Source organism: Microplitis mediator, chromosome 1, assembly GCF_029852145.1.
Source record: "Microplitis mediator isolate UGA2020A chromosome 1, iyMicMedi2.1, whole genome shotgun sequence".
NCBI classification, from domain to species: domain Eukaryota; kingdom Metazoa; phylum Arthropoda; class Insecta; order Hymenoptera; family Braconidae; genus Microplitis; species Microplitis mediator.
The window spans coordinates 86,184-99,416 of record NC_079969.1 but is presented as its reverse complement, the minus strand read 5'-3'; the positions used below and the strand labels follow the sequence as shown (position 1 = coordinate 99,416).

Sequence of the window (13,233 nt, the reverse complement as noted above, 5' to 3'; positions counted from 1 at the left end):
TGGTAATTTAGATGAGTTTTTTTTTTAATATACGCGGGAATAATTTCGACTACCGTTGTCCATATGAATTTCAATAAATTTCTATCTAAAGTTTTGAAAAAAAGAGAGTAAAAGAGTGGGATGTATAAAATGAAAGCTCGATAACTAGAACTAACAGCGCAAGCGCTAATATTACAACAAAGCTTTAAAGCTTTCTTGGTTCTGTTCTCTTCTATAGATGATGGTGGTAGGTATACTGTTATCTATTTGAATTATAAATAAAATTATACTGACACACACTTTTACAGATAATAATAATTTTTTAACTTTATAATTATAAAAATTAAAAAGTTATAATATTATTTAAATTAAATATAATGTCGAGTTTTTTGGAGCCTTGTGATGCTGGGTCACCATCAATGTCAAAAACTGAGGATAATCTGTCAAATAGTGAAGGCCCACTTTTAAAAAAAAATATTGGACGTAATCATACATCTTCCAGGTAAAATTTTAATTAAAATAATGATTAACAAGGAGAAAAAAAAACTATTGCTTTTTATTTTTTTAGTACGGATATAACAACATTTAATAAACGTTCAAAATCTCCATCACATTCTGTATCTCAAGATCTTTCTTCATCTTCCAGGTCATTTGATAATGATAAAAAACGCTATTGTCTTTGGGCATTAACATTAATTCTTGCAATGATAGGTTTTAGTAATCTCCTTCTCAGTATAACAATTATTTCTGTTCTAAGAGTGTCTCAGGGAATGGAATCTCTTGAAATAATTCCAAATGAAAATCTTGTTAAATTTTATGGAAAAACAGATCTTGATCGGGTAAAAACTATATTATTATTATTATTATTATTATTGTTGTTGGTAATATTAATAATTATTTATTTATTTAATAATTAAGGTTTGCATTGATGAAGGTGTATGTCAAGGGTATGGAGATGAGCCAATGGAATTGTCTGGTGATGATTCGGGTATACATTTAAGTGTGAAAAATCGACGTCATGATCATTCTCGAGGTAATTTGTGGATTCTACAAAATGGTACAACTGTATCACAAATTGAATCATTTGAGATAAAAGATTATAGAACTGGAGATGCATTTTTTTCAACTGATTTTCCAAATTTTGGATTACCTAGTGGTGTTGGAAGAATAAATGTTAGAGTAGCACAAACTCACCGGATTATTGCACCAATTAATGAAACTTTAAATATTGATTCTAATCGAGAAGTTACAATGCATGGAGCTGAAAATCTTGTTATGGATAGTAAAAAAATAATATGGATGGCTGATAATCAAGTACGACTTAAAAGTAATGATACTATTGTACTAAATGCAGCAAAAGGTGTTTATTTAGACACTAAAAAAATTCCTATCGTACAAGGTTTTATGTCAACCAGTAGTAGTAATGATGCATCTAGTTTATCACAATATAAAGTTTGTGTTTGTATGCCCGAAGGTAAACTTTTTAGGATTCAAGTTCCACCTGGTAACGTAAGAGTTAATTGTGCTCGAGTCAGTATGTCATCTGACCATAATCCTTGTTTATAATTTTATTATTATTATTATTTTAATAAGCAACTTTATAAATAAAGTCATATGGGTTGAAAAAAAAATTAATTGATCGATTGAATATTTATAATGATTTAATGCATATATATGTATAATTTAGAGAGTATAGAAATGACATATTTATTGACGCATCGTTATTATTATTGTATTTAAAAAATAAAAAAAAAAAAAACAAAAAAAAAATTAATTTATGTAGTGTCAGTCATCATTTCTTCATTGCTTTCATCCATGTCTTCTTGTTGTTCTTGATCAGTTGGTGGCTCGTATGCTTTGTCCAATGGACTAGCGACAACACCCCCTGGCCAAACACTCATTTCAACAGCTAATTTATTTGCACCTTCTAATAGAGGACGATAACCACCGTGAGCTAATACTCGTAATAAAGTTTGAGCTGTCAAACATACTAAATCTTGTTGCTCAAGAGTCATTGCTGTGTGTACTCTAATATTTCCACTTTCGCATGGATCTGAGATACCTTGATAAATTAAAAATTAAAATATATTATTAATAATAATAATAATAATAATATAAAATATAATTTGAATTTACCTGCTGAACCTGGTAAAAAAAGTCCAGATGATAAAAGTTGAAGAACTCGTCGATAAGCTTGATTTATTGGTAATGCTTGTCTACCAGGATTATTCATAATAGCATTATGAGCCAAAAGATCAAGCATCCATGGTGAAAGAGGTTCAAAACCTTCAAATCGGCTTCTCAAATCTCTAAGCAATCTAATTAAAATTTTAATACTAGAATGATGAGCATTTTCTTCAAACCAACGTGAATGTCTTATAGCAGCTAAATGACCTTGGCAAATTTTAACATCAATATGCTGATCAGATTCAAGTTTACGTAAATTTTGATGTAGTGTTGTTATTAAAACTTTAACTGTTGCTTCATTATTAGAAATATCAAAACCACGTTCAGTTTGAGTTAATTTAAATGTATCTTTTGGATTAACTGTTTTTAAATCTAAATAAACTTTATTGCCAAGAGCTTCAACTGCTGTTTTTGTTGGTAGAGTTTTTAAAATAACAACAATATCAGCAATATTGTGGCCCTTAATCATTGTACCTTTTTTAAAACTTCCTACTTTTCTTACTTCTTCGAGTTGCTGTAATTAATATTAATATTAATATTAATATTATTATTATTATTATTATTATTATTATTGTTAGAAATACTCACACAAGCTTCAAAAGTTCCCGGAGCAACAATTAAATTATCCAATACACTTTGTAATTTAACAGTAAGATCTAGAATAGCAGTTTGCTCTTTAGGAGTCGGGCACATGTCGGAATTTTTTTTCAATAATGCCATAGTAAAATCGGATTCATCAGGCATAGGTTTTACTGGAGGAAATGCTGCTTCACAAAGAGTATAATCAAATAAATGCCGTAATATAAATTGTTTTCTTATAAATCCCATTCCACGACCAATTCCACCTCGGCCTCGGATAATTCCACCTCTTCCTCTAACCATTTTATTTCTTTTTGATTTTATCTATAAAATATATAAAAACACAAAGTATTTAAAATATATTAAATAGAAATACCTACATTAGTATGTTGCGATTTCTTATAATAATAATAATAAAAAAATAAATCTATCCATAAACATAACTATACTATACTGTAAATATAAAAATCAATATACATATGTATCTATAGTGTCAACTACAACATAATATATTTAGTTAAAGCCGTACTTAAAAAAAAAAAAAAAAAAAAAATACCATAATAAGTTTAATTATAAAATTACTTCTGGATTATTATTTAATATAAAATATAAAAATTAAAAAAAAGTCAATAAACTTAAAAAATAGAATTGTGTTGGTTAAGTTGATAGTGTAGTTGGTGTAGTTGATGTCTTGCAATTGAATGAGATTTAATACTTACAACACGGTTTACGATACAGCCAAATACGCCTCACCCTCACAGTTTTCAGCTTACACACCAAGCACACGATTTTACACGATATACGAATAAAGTTAGATATGTAAAAATGTTAAATATGTAATGTACTTAGCCAGCCAGACGCCAGAACAGATGGACGCCGGTTTAAAGTCAGGCTTACCAAATACACAACACACAATCTATACACATCAAAATGATTTTATTTAGTTTGGTTGGTTGGTAATTGTTTAATATTACCCTCTCTCTCTTTTTCAACCTCTTTTAATTCAGTAGTGCTGCTCTCTATTGATAGTTTATCCATATTAATACAGACAAACACACACATGCCAAGCCGCTTCACATCAAACATCAAACAACAAAAATTTATGATTGAATCGAAAAAGTGATTGTCATGGCGTCTGAGAGATACAGTTTTTCTTTAACAACTTTTAGGTAATTATTATTTATAATTATATAAATTAATTTTCATTATTGTTGTCAGTATTATTTATATTTTATTTAACGTTAATTAGATAATTTTAACTTGATAGTTTTGGTAAACTAACCTCAACTTGATAATAAAATTTTAAATATAATCAATGAAATAAAATAAATATAGAATTAATTGTAATGATGGAAATAGGATGTAAAAAAAAAAAAAAAATAATTATTATTATAATATTTTCAGTCCTTCGGGTAAATTGGTTCAGATAGAATATGCTCTTGCTGCAGTGGCTGCTGGTGCGCCTAGTGTTGGGATAAAAGCCTGCAATGGTGTTGTACTTGCAACTGAAAATAAACATAAATCAATTTTATATGATGAACATAGTCTTTGTAAAGTTGAAATGATTACCAAGCACATTGGAATGGTTTATAGTGGAATGGGCCCAGACTATCGTCTACTTGTTAAACAAGCTAGAAAAATGGCTCAGCAATATTTTTTGATTTATCGTGAGCCAATTCCTACTGCTCAATTGGTACAAAGAGTTGCTATGCTTATGCAAGAATACACTCAATCAGGGTAATTATTGCAATAGTAATAATAATCATCATTATTATTATTATTATTAAATTAAATATTAATATTTTTTTACAGAGGTGTTAGACCATTTGGAGTATCACTTTTGATTTGTGGATGGGACAATGGTAAACCCTATTTATTTCAGTGTGATCCATCAGGCGCTTATTTTGCATGGCGTGCTACTGCCATGGGTAAAAATTTTATAAATGGTAAAACTTTTTTGGAAAAACGATACAGTGAGGATCTAGAGTTAGATGACGCTGTTCACACTGCTATTTTAACATTAAAAGAAGGATTTGAAGGACAAATGACTGCTGATAATATTGAAGTAGGAATATGTGATGCTAATGGATTTAGACGACTTGATCCGTCTCATGTCAAGGATTATCTTGCAAATATTCCATAAATAATTAAACAACCTCACTTTTTTTTGTCATTTTCTACCAATATTATATAATATTACTGTATACACATTTAAAATTTGAATATAATTGGTGAAAGTGTGTGTGTATCGAGGTTAATAAAATTATAGCCTTGTCTATTATTTCAATTGTTATTATTTATTATTATCTACTAACATTGTTTAAATATTTACTTAATTTTGATGTAAAGGAAAAAAAATTTAATACATATAAGTTACAATAGGAAACTAATGAAAAAAATCTTGACAGATAACTATAATAATAAATTGCTTGATTCCCAGACTTGAGCGTAGTCTTCACATCGAATAAAAACGTCATTATGAGTTAAAGTTGCCATTGGTCGCGCAGATTTTGTTATTCCTAAGCAAATTTGGGCATGACATAATAACGCCGATGGCAGCAAATGTCTCTGAAAATGCATCATGCAAAAATTTTATTATTCCATACATTTAGTAATCTGATTTGAAAAAAAAAAACACTTGTGGTTTCCCGTTCTATATGTTATTTTGACTATTTGCAGTAGGTACGTGTGCATAATAATCAAATCCAAGCTTTGCGATAACAATAGCAAAGTAACGGGCCACGCTTCATAAAAATGACAGGACAGCGCCATTCTAATTTATCTCAATTTATCCTCATATGGGTCTGAAGAACAGCGGAATGCCCAGACAAATGTCTTTGTGAATGCTCCTGAGACCAAAAATTTTTTTTTAAACATTTTTCATTATTTTACATAGAAAAAATTTGAAAAATAATGTAGAATGATGATGCCCATCGACATTACATAGAGATAAGAAACTTAAACATAAAGTATGAGCCTAAATCCTATAATACCAAGGAATTATTACCATAACGGTATGGTATGATGTTTAATAAACATACCAGAAACGGTTACCGTAAATTTCTCTCCGCGTAGGCAGAATATAAAAAAATTTGAAAAATCCAAAAGTGCGCGACTCATAATGCTCATTTATTAGGAAATAATAGAATGATAATTGAATAATGGCGGGAAGCACGAATAAATTTAGAATATATACAATTTTCTTTTATTAAAATTTGTAATGTTTTTTTTTAATTATGATAGTATTTTTATTATACACTTATCCAAAGAATTAAAGGAACAAAAAAATTTCATAAATAGATTAGTGATTTTTGGGAGGCTGTATTTTCGTAAAAAATAATCGTATCCAGAAAACAAAAAAAAAAAATTAAAGCTTGAAATCTCTAGTTTAAAAATTTTCCAGCAAAATATTTTTTTGAGCCACAGTTTTTGCGAAATCAAAAGAAAAAGGTCGAAACAAAATTTTTATAAATTTTGTGGTTTTGTTTTTAATGTCTACAAGGCGCGGAAAAAAAAAAAAATTTTTCAAAAACGAGATAAAAGAAGAATTTTATTACTTCTTTTCTTTACGTTTTACTCAGGGATTTTTTTTTCTTCGTTTTTTGGAAAATTTTTTATTTGTTTAAGTTCAGAACGATATAAGGATCGGTGAACGTGGGTGGAGATGGGTAGAGATGCCAGTATGAATTTTTTTGAAGAGTAGCCCATAACTCTTGCCCTGTTGGGAATAGCCCAACACAATAGTAACGTTTTTTGTTCCTTATGGTGTCCTGTAGTAGGGAAGACCACAAAAAGTCCTGAGAAAAATTTATTTTTTGAGTTTCAACCCAAATAAGGATGGGTGGACATGGGTGGAGATGGGTGGAGATGCCAGTGTGAATTTTTTTGAAGAGTAGCCCATAACTCTTGCCCTGTTGGGAATAGCCCAACACAATATTAACGTTTTTTGTTCCTTATGGTGTCCTGTAGTAGAGAAGACTCTGAAAAGGCCCAAGAAAAATTTATTTTTTGAGTTTCAACCCAAATAAGGATGGGTGGACATGGGTGGAGATGGGTGGAGATGCCAGTGTGAATTTTTTTGAAGAGTAGCCCATAACTCTTGCCCTGTTGGGAATAGCCCAACACAATAGTAACGTTTTTTGTTCCTTATGGTGTCCTGTAGTAGGGAAGACCACAAAAAGTCCTGAGAAAAATTTATTTTTTGAGTTTCAACCCAAATAAGGATGGGTGGACATGGGTGGAGATGGGTGGAGATGCCAGTGTGAATTTTTTTGAAGAGTAGCCCATAACTCTTGCCCTGTTGGGAATAGCCCAACACAATATTAACGTTTTTTGTTCCTTATGGTGTCCTGTAGTAGAGAAGACTCTAAAAAGGCCCAAGAAAAATTTATTTTTTGAGTTTCAACCCAAATAAGGATGGGTGGACATGGGTGGAGATGGGTGGAGATGCCAGTGTGAATTTTTTTGAAGAGTAGCCCATAACTCTTGCCCTGTTGGGAATAGCCCAACACAATAGTAACGTTTTTTGTTCCTTATGGTGTCCTGTAGTAGGGAAGACCACAAAAAGTCCTGAGAAAAATTTATTTTTTGAGTTTCAACCCAAATAAGGATGGGTGGACATGGGTGGAGATGGGTGGAGATGCCAGTGTGAATTTTTTTGAAGAGTAGCCCATAACTCTTGCCCTGTTGGGAATAGCCCAACACAATATTAACGTTTTTTGTTCCTTATGGTGTCCTGTAGTAGAGAAGACTCTGAAAAGGCCCAAGAAAAATTTATTTTTTGAGTTTCAACCCAAATAAGGATGGGTGGACATGGGTGGAGATGGGTGGAGATGCCAGTGTGAATTTTTTTGAAGAGTAGCCCATAACTCTTGCCCTGTTGGGAATAGCCCAACACAATAGTAACGTTTTTTGTTCCTTATGGTGTCCTGTAGTAGGGAAGACCACAAAAAGTCCTGAGAAAAATTTATTTTTTGAGTTTCAACCCAAATAAGGATGGGTGGACATGGGTGGAGATGGGTGGAGATGCCAGTGTGAATTTTTTTGAAGAGTAGCCCATAACTCTTGCCCTGTTGGGAATAGCCCAACACAATATTAACGTTTTTTGTTCCTTATGGTGTCCTGTAGTAGAGAAGACTCTAAAAAGGCCCAAGAAAAATTTATTTTTTGAGTTTCAACCCAAATAAGGATGGGTGGACATGGGTGGAGATGGGTGGAGATGCCAGTGTGAATTTTTTTGAAGAGTAGCCCATAACTCTTGCCCTGTTGGGAATAGCCCAACACAATAGTAACGTTTTTTGTTCCTTATGGTGTCCTGTAGTAGGGAAGACCACAAAAAGTCCTGAGAAAAATTTATTTTTTGAGTTTCAACCCAAATAAGGATGGGTGGACATGGGTGGAGATGGGTGGAGATGCCAGTGTGAATTTTTTTGAAGAGTAGCCCATAACTCTTGCCCTGTTGGGAATAGCCCAACACAATATTAACGTTTTTTGTTCCTTATGGTGTCCTGTAGTAGAGAAGACTCTGAAAAGGCCCAAGAAAAATTTATTTTTTGAGTTTCAACCCAAATAAGGATGGGTGGACATGGGTGGAGATGGGTGGAGATGCCAGTGTGAATTTTTTTGAAGAGTAGCCCATAACTCTTGCCCTGTTGGGAATAGCCCAACACAATAGTAACGTTTTTTGTTCCTTATGGTGTCCTGTAGTAGGGAAGACCACAAAAAGTCCTGAGAAAAATTTATTTTTTGAGTTTCAACCCAAATAAGGATGGGTGGACATGGGTGGAGATGGGTGGAGATGCCAGTGTGAATTTTTTTGAAGAGTAGCCCATAACTCTTGCCCTGTTGGAAATAGCCCAACACAATATTAACGTTTTTTGTTCCTTATGGTGTCCTGTAGTAGAGAAGACCACAAAAAGTCCTGAGAAGAATTTATTTTTTGAGTTTCAACCCAAATAAGGATGGGTGGACATGGGTGGAGATGGGTGGAGATGCCAGTGTGAATTTTTTTTGAGTAGCCCGTAACTCTTGCCCTGTTGGGAATAGCCCAACACAATATTAACGTTTTTTGTTCCTTATGGTGTCCTGTAGTAGAAAAAACCACAAAAAGACCTGAGAAAAATTTATTTTTTGAGTTTCAACCCAAATAAGGATGGGTGGACATGGGTGGAGATGGGTGGAGATGCCAGTGTGAATTTTTTTGAAGAGTAGCCCATAACTCTTGCCCTGTTGGGAATAGCCCAACACAATATTAACGTTTTTTGTTCCTTATGGTGTCCTGTAGTAGGGAAGACCACAAAAAGTCCTGAGAAAAATTTATTTTTTGAGTTTCAACCCAAATAAGGATGGGTGGAGATGGGTGGAGATGCCAGTGTGAATTTTTTTGAAGAGTGGCCCATAACTCTTGCCCTGTTGGGAATAGCCCAACACAATATTAACGTTTTTTGTTCCTTATGGTGTCTTGTAGTAGAAAAAACCACAAAAAGACCTGAGAAAAATTTATTTTTTGAGTTTCAACCCAAATAAGGATGGGTGGACATGGGTGGAGATGGGTGGAGATGCCAGTGTGAATTTTTTTGAAGAGTGGCCCATAACTCTTGCCCTGTTGGGAATAGCCCAACACAATATTAACGTTTTTTGTTCCTTATGGTGTCTTGTAGTAGAAAAAACCACAAAAAGACCTGAGAAAAATTTATTTTTTGAGTTTCAACCCAAATAAGGATGGGTGGACATGGGTGGAGATGGGTGGAGATGCCAGTGTGAATTTTTTTGAAGAGTGGCCCATAACTCTTGCCCTGTTGGGAATAGCCCAACACAATATTAACGTTTTTTGTTCCTTATGGTGTCCTGTAGTAGAGAAGACTCTGAAAAGGCCCAAGAAAAATTTATTTTTTGAGTTTCAACCCAAATAAGGATGGGTGGACATGGGTGGAGATGGGTGGAGAAGCCAGTGTGAATTTTTTTGAAGAGTAGCCCATAACTCTTGCCCTGTTGGGAATAGCCCAACACAATATTAACGTTTTTTGTTCCTTATGGTGTCCTGTAGTAGAGAAGACTCTGAAAAGGCCCAAGAAAAATTTATTTTTTGAGTTTCAACCCAAATAAGGATGGGTGGACATGGGTGGAGATGGGTGGAGATGCCAGTGTGAATTTTTTTGAAGAGTAGCCCATAACTCTTGCCCTGTTGGGAATAGCCCAACACAATAGTAACGTTTTTTGTTCCTTATGGTGTCCTGTAGTAGGGAAGACCACAAAAAGTCCTGAGAAAAATTTATTTTTTGAGTTTCAACCCAAATAAGGATGGGTGGAGATGGGTGGAGATGCCAGTGTGAATTTTTTTGAAGAGTAGCCCATAACTCTTGCCCTGTTGGGAATAGCCCAACACAATATGAACGTTTTTTGTTCCTTATGGTGTCCTGTAGTAGGGAAGACCACAAAAAGTCCTGAGAAAAATTTATTTTTTGAGTTTCAACCCAAATAAGGATGGGTGGAGATGGGTGGAGATGCCAGTGTGAATTTTTTTGAAGAGTGGCCCATAACTCTTGCCCTGTTGGGAATAGCCCAACACAATATTAACGTTTTTTGTTCCTTATGGTGTCCTGTAGTAGAGAAGACTCTGAAAAGGCCCAAGAAAAATTTATTTTTTGAGTTTCAACCCAAATAAGGATGGGTGGACATGGGTGGAGATGGGTGGAGATGCCAGTGTGAATTTTTTTGAAGAGTAGCCCATAACTCTTGCCCTGTTGGAAATAGCCCAACACAATATTAACGTTTTTTGTTCCTTATGGTGTCCTGTAGTAGAGAAGACCACAAAAAGTCCTGAGAAGAATTTATTTTTTGAGTTTCAACCCAAATAAGGATGGGTGGACATGGGTGGAGATGGGTGGAGATGCCAGTGTGAATTTTTTTTGAGTAGCCCGTAACTCTTGCCCTGTTGGGAATAGCCCAACACAATATTAACGTTTTTTGTTCCTTATGGTGTCCTGTAGTAGAAAAAACCACAAAAAGACCTGAGAAAAATTTATTTTTTGAGTTTCAACCCAAATAAGGATGGGTGGACATGGGTGGAGATGGGTGGAGATGCCAGTGTGAATTTTTTTGAAGAGTAGCCCATAACTCTTGCCCTGTTGGGAATAGCCCAACACAATATTAACGTTTTTTGTTCCTTATGGTGTCCTGTAGTAGGGAAGACCACAAAAAGTCCTGAGAAAAATTTATTTTTTGAGTTTCAACCCAAATAAGGATGGGTGGAGATGGGTGGAGATGCCAGTGTGAATTTTTTTGAAGAGTGGCCCATAACTCTTGCCCTGTTGGGAATAGCCCAACACAATATTAACGTTTTTTGTTCCTTATGGTGTCTTGTAGTAGAAAAAACCACAAAAAGACCTGAGAAAAATTTATTTTTTGAGTTTCAACCCAAATAAGGATGGGTGGACATGGGTGGAGATGGGTGGAGATGCCAGTGTGAATTTTTTTGAAGAGTGGCCCATAACTCTTGCCCTGTTGGGAATAGCCCAACACAATATTAACGTTTTTTGTTCCTTATGGTGTCTTGTAGTAGAAAAAACCACAAAAAGACCTGAGAAAAATTTATTTTTTGAGTTTCAACCCAAATAAGGATGGGTGGACATGGGTGGAGATGGGTGGAGATGCCAGTGTGAATTTTTTTGAAGAGTGGCCCATAACTCTTGCCCTGTTGGGAATAGCCCAACACAATATTAACGTTTTTTGTTCCTTATGGTGTCCTGTAGTAGAGAAGACTCTGAAAAGGCCCAAGAAAAATTTATTTTTTGAGTTTCAACCCAAATAAGGATGGGTGGACATGGGTGGAGATGGGTGGAGAAGCCAGTGTGAATTTTTTTGAAGAGTAGCCCATAACTCTTGCCCTGTTGGGAATAGCCCAACACAATATTAACGTTTTTTGTTCCTTATGGTGTCCTGTAGTAGAGAAGACTCTGAAAAGGCCCAAGAAAAATTTATTTTTTGAGTTTCAACCCAAATAAGGATGGGTGGACATGGGTGGAGATGGGTGGAGATGCCAGTGTGAATTTTTTTGAAGAGTAGCCCATAACTCTTGCCCTGTTGGGAATAGCCCAACACAATAGTAACGTTTTTTGTTCCTTATGGTGTCCTGTAGTAGGGAAGACCACAAAAAGTCCTGAGAAAAATTTATTTTTTGAGTTTCAACCCAAATAAGGATGGGTGGAGATGGGTGGAGATGCCAGTGTGAATTTTTTTGAAGAGTAGCCCATAACTCTTGCCCTGTTGGGAATAGCCCAACACAATATGAACGTTTTTTGTTCCTTATGGTGTCCTGTAGTAGGGAAGACCACAAAAAGTCCTGAGAAAAATTTATTTTTTGAGTTTCAACCCAAATAAGGATGGGTGGAGATGGGTGGAGATGCCAGTGTGAATTTTTTTGAAGAGTGGCCCATAACTCTTGCCCTGTTGGGAATAGCCCAACACAATATTAACGTTTTTTGTTCCTTATGGTGTCCTGTAGTAGAGAAGACTCTGAAAAGGCCCAAGAAAAATTTATTTTTTGAGTTTCAACCCAAATAAGGATGGGTGGACATGGGTGGAGATGGGTGGAGATGCCAGTGTGAATTTTTTTGAAGAGTAGCCCATAACTCTTGCCCTGTTGGGAATAGCCCAACACAATATTAACGTTTTTTGTTCCTTATGGTGTCCTGTAGTAAAAAAAACCACAAAAAGACCTGAGAAAAATTTATTTTTTGAGTTTCAACCCAAATAAGGATGGGTGGACATGGGTGGAGATGGGTGGAGATGACAGTGTGAATTTTTTTGAAGAGTAGCCCATAACTCTTGCCCTGTTGGGAATAGCCCAACACAATATTAACGTTTTTTGTTCCTTATGGTGTCCTGTAGTAAAAAAAACCACAAAAAGACCTGAGAAAAATTTATTTTTTGAGTTTCAACCCAAATAAGGATGGGTGGACATGGGTGGAGATGGGTGGAGATGCCAGTGTGAATTTTTTTGAAGAGTGGCCCATAACTCTTGCCCTGTTGGGAATAGCCCAACACAATATTAACGTTTTTTGTTCCTTATGGTGTCCTGTAGTAGAGAAGACTCTAAAAAGGCCCAAGAAAAATTTATTTTTTGAGTTTCAACCCAAATAAGGATGGGTGGACATGGGTGGAGATGGGTGGAGATGCCAGTGTGAATTTTTTTGAAGAGTAGCCCATAACTCTTGCCCTGTTGGGAATAGCCCAACACAATAGTAACGTTTTTTGTTCCTTATGGTGTCCTGTAGTAGGGAAGACCACAAAAAGTCCTGAGAAAAATTTATTTTTTGAGTTTCAACCCAAATAAGGATGGGTGGACATGGGTGGAGATGGGTGGAGATGCCAGTGTGAATTTTTTTGAAGAGTAGCCCATAACTCTTGCCCTGTTGGGAATAGCCCAACACAATATTAACGTTTTTTGTTCCTTATGGTGTCCTGTAGTAGAGAAGACTCTGAAAAGGC

At 34.8% G+C, this 13,233-nt stretch overlaps 3 protein-coding genes across 4 annotated transcripts; 2 read left to right on the top strand and 1 right to left on the bottom strand.

The window, feature by feature from the left end:
* LOC130678152 (uncharacterized) lies at nucleotides 1-1,735 on the top strand. 2 transcript variants are annotated; one of them, XM_057485155.1, is made up of 4 exons: nucleotides 1-226; nucleotides 288-481; nucleotides 626-818; nucleotides 898-1,735. In XM_057485155.1, the coding sequence occupies exons 2-4, from the start codon at nucleotides 357-359 to the stop codon at nucleotides 1,543-1,545; spliced, it is 966 nt and encodes a 321-aa protein (XP_057341138.1). In that variant the 5' UTR covers nucleotides 1-226; nucleotides 288-356; the 3' UTR covers nucleotides 1,546-1,735. The 2 variants fall into 2 exon arrangements, with proteins under 2 accessions (XP_057341138.1, XP_057341137.1); XM_057485154.1 differs by having other exon boundaries at nucleotides 2-226; nucleotides 548-818.
* On the bottom strand, nucleotides 1,715-3,644 carry LOC130678151 (interleukin enhancer-binding factor 2). Its single transcript, XM_057485152.1, has 4 exons — nucleotides 3,465-3,644; nucleotides 2,755-3,069; nucleotides 2,116-2,680; nucleotides 1,715-2,041 (listed from the first exon to the last, which is right to left on the bottom strand). The coding sequence occupies exons 2-4, from the start codon at nucleotides 3,046-3,048 to the stop codon at nucleotides 1,755-1,757; spliced, it is 1,146 nt and encodes a 381-aa protein (XP_057341135.1). The 5' UTR covers nucleotides 3,049-3,069; nucleotides 3,465-3,644; the 3' UTR covers nucleotides 1,715-1,754.
* Nucleotides 3,645-3,774: 130 nt separating this feature from the next.
* LOC130678153 (proteasome subunit alpha type-2) lies at nucleotides 3,775-5,026 on the top strand. The gene is made up of 3 exons (XM_057485156.1): nucleotides 3,775-3,914; nucleotides 4,150-4,482; nucleotides 4,558-5,026. Exons 1-3 carry the CDS (start codon nucleotides 3,874-3,876, stop codon nucleotides 4,886-4,888), a joined length of 705 nt encoding a protein of 234 aa, XP_057341139.1. The 5' UTR covers nucleotides 3,775-3,873; the 3' UTR covers nucleotides 4,889-5,026.
* The last annotated feature ends 8,207 nt before the right edge of the window (nucleotides 5,027-13,233 follow it).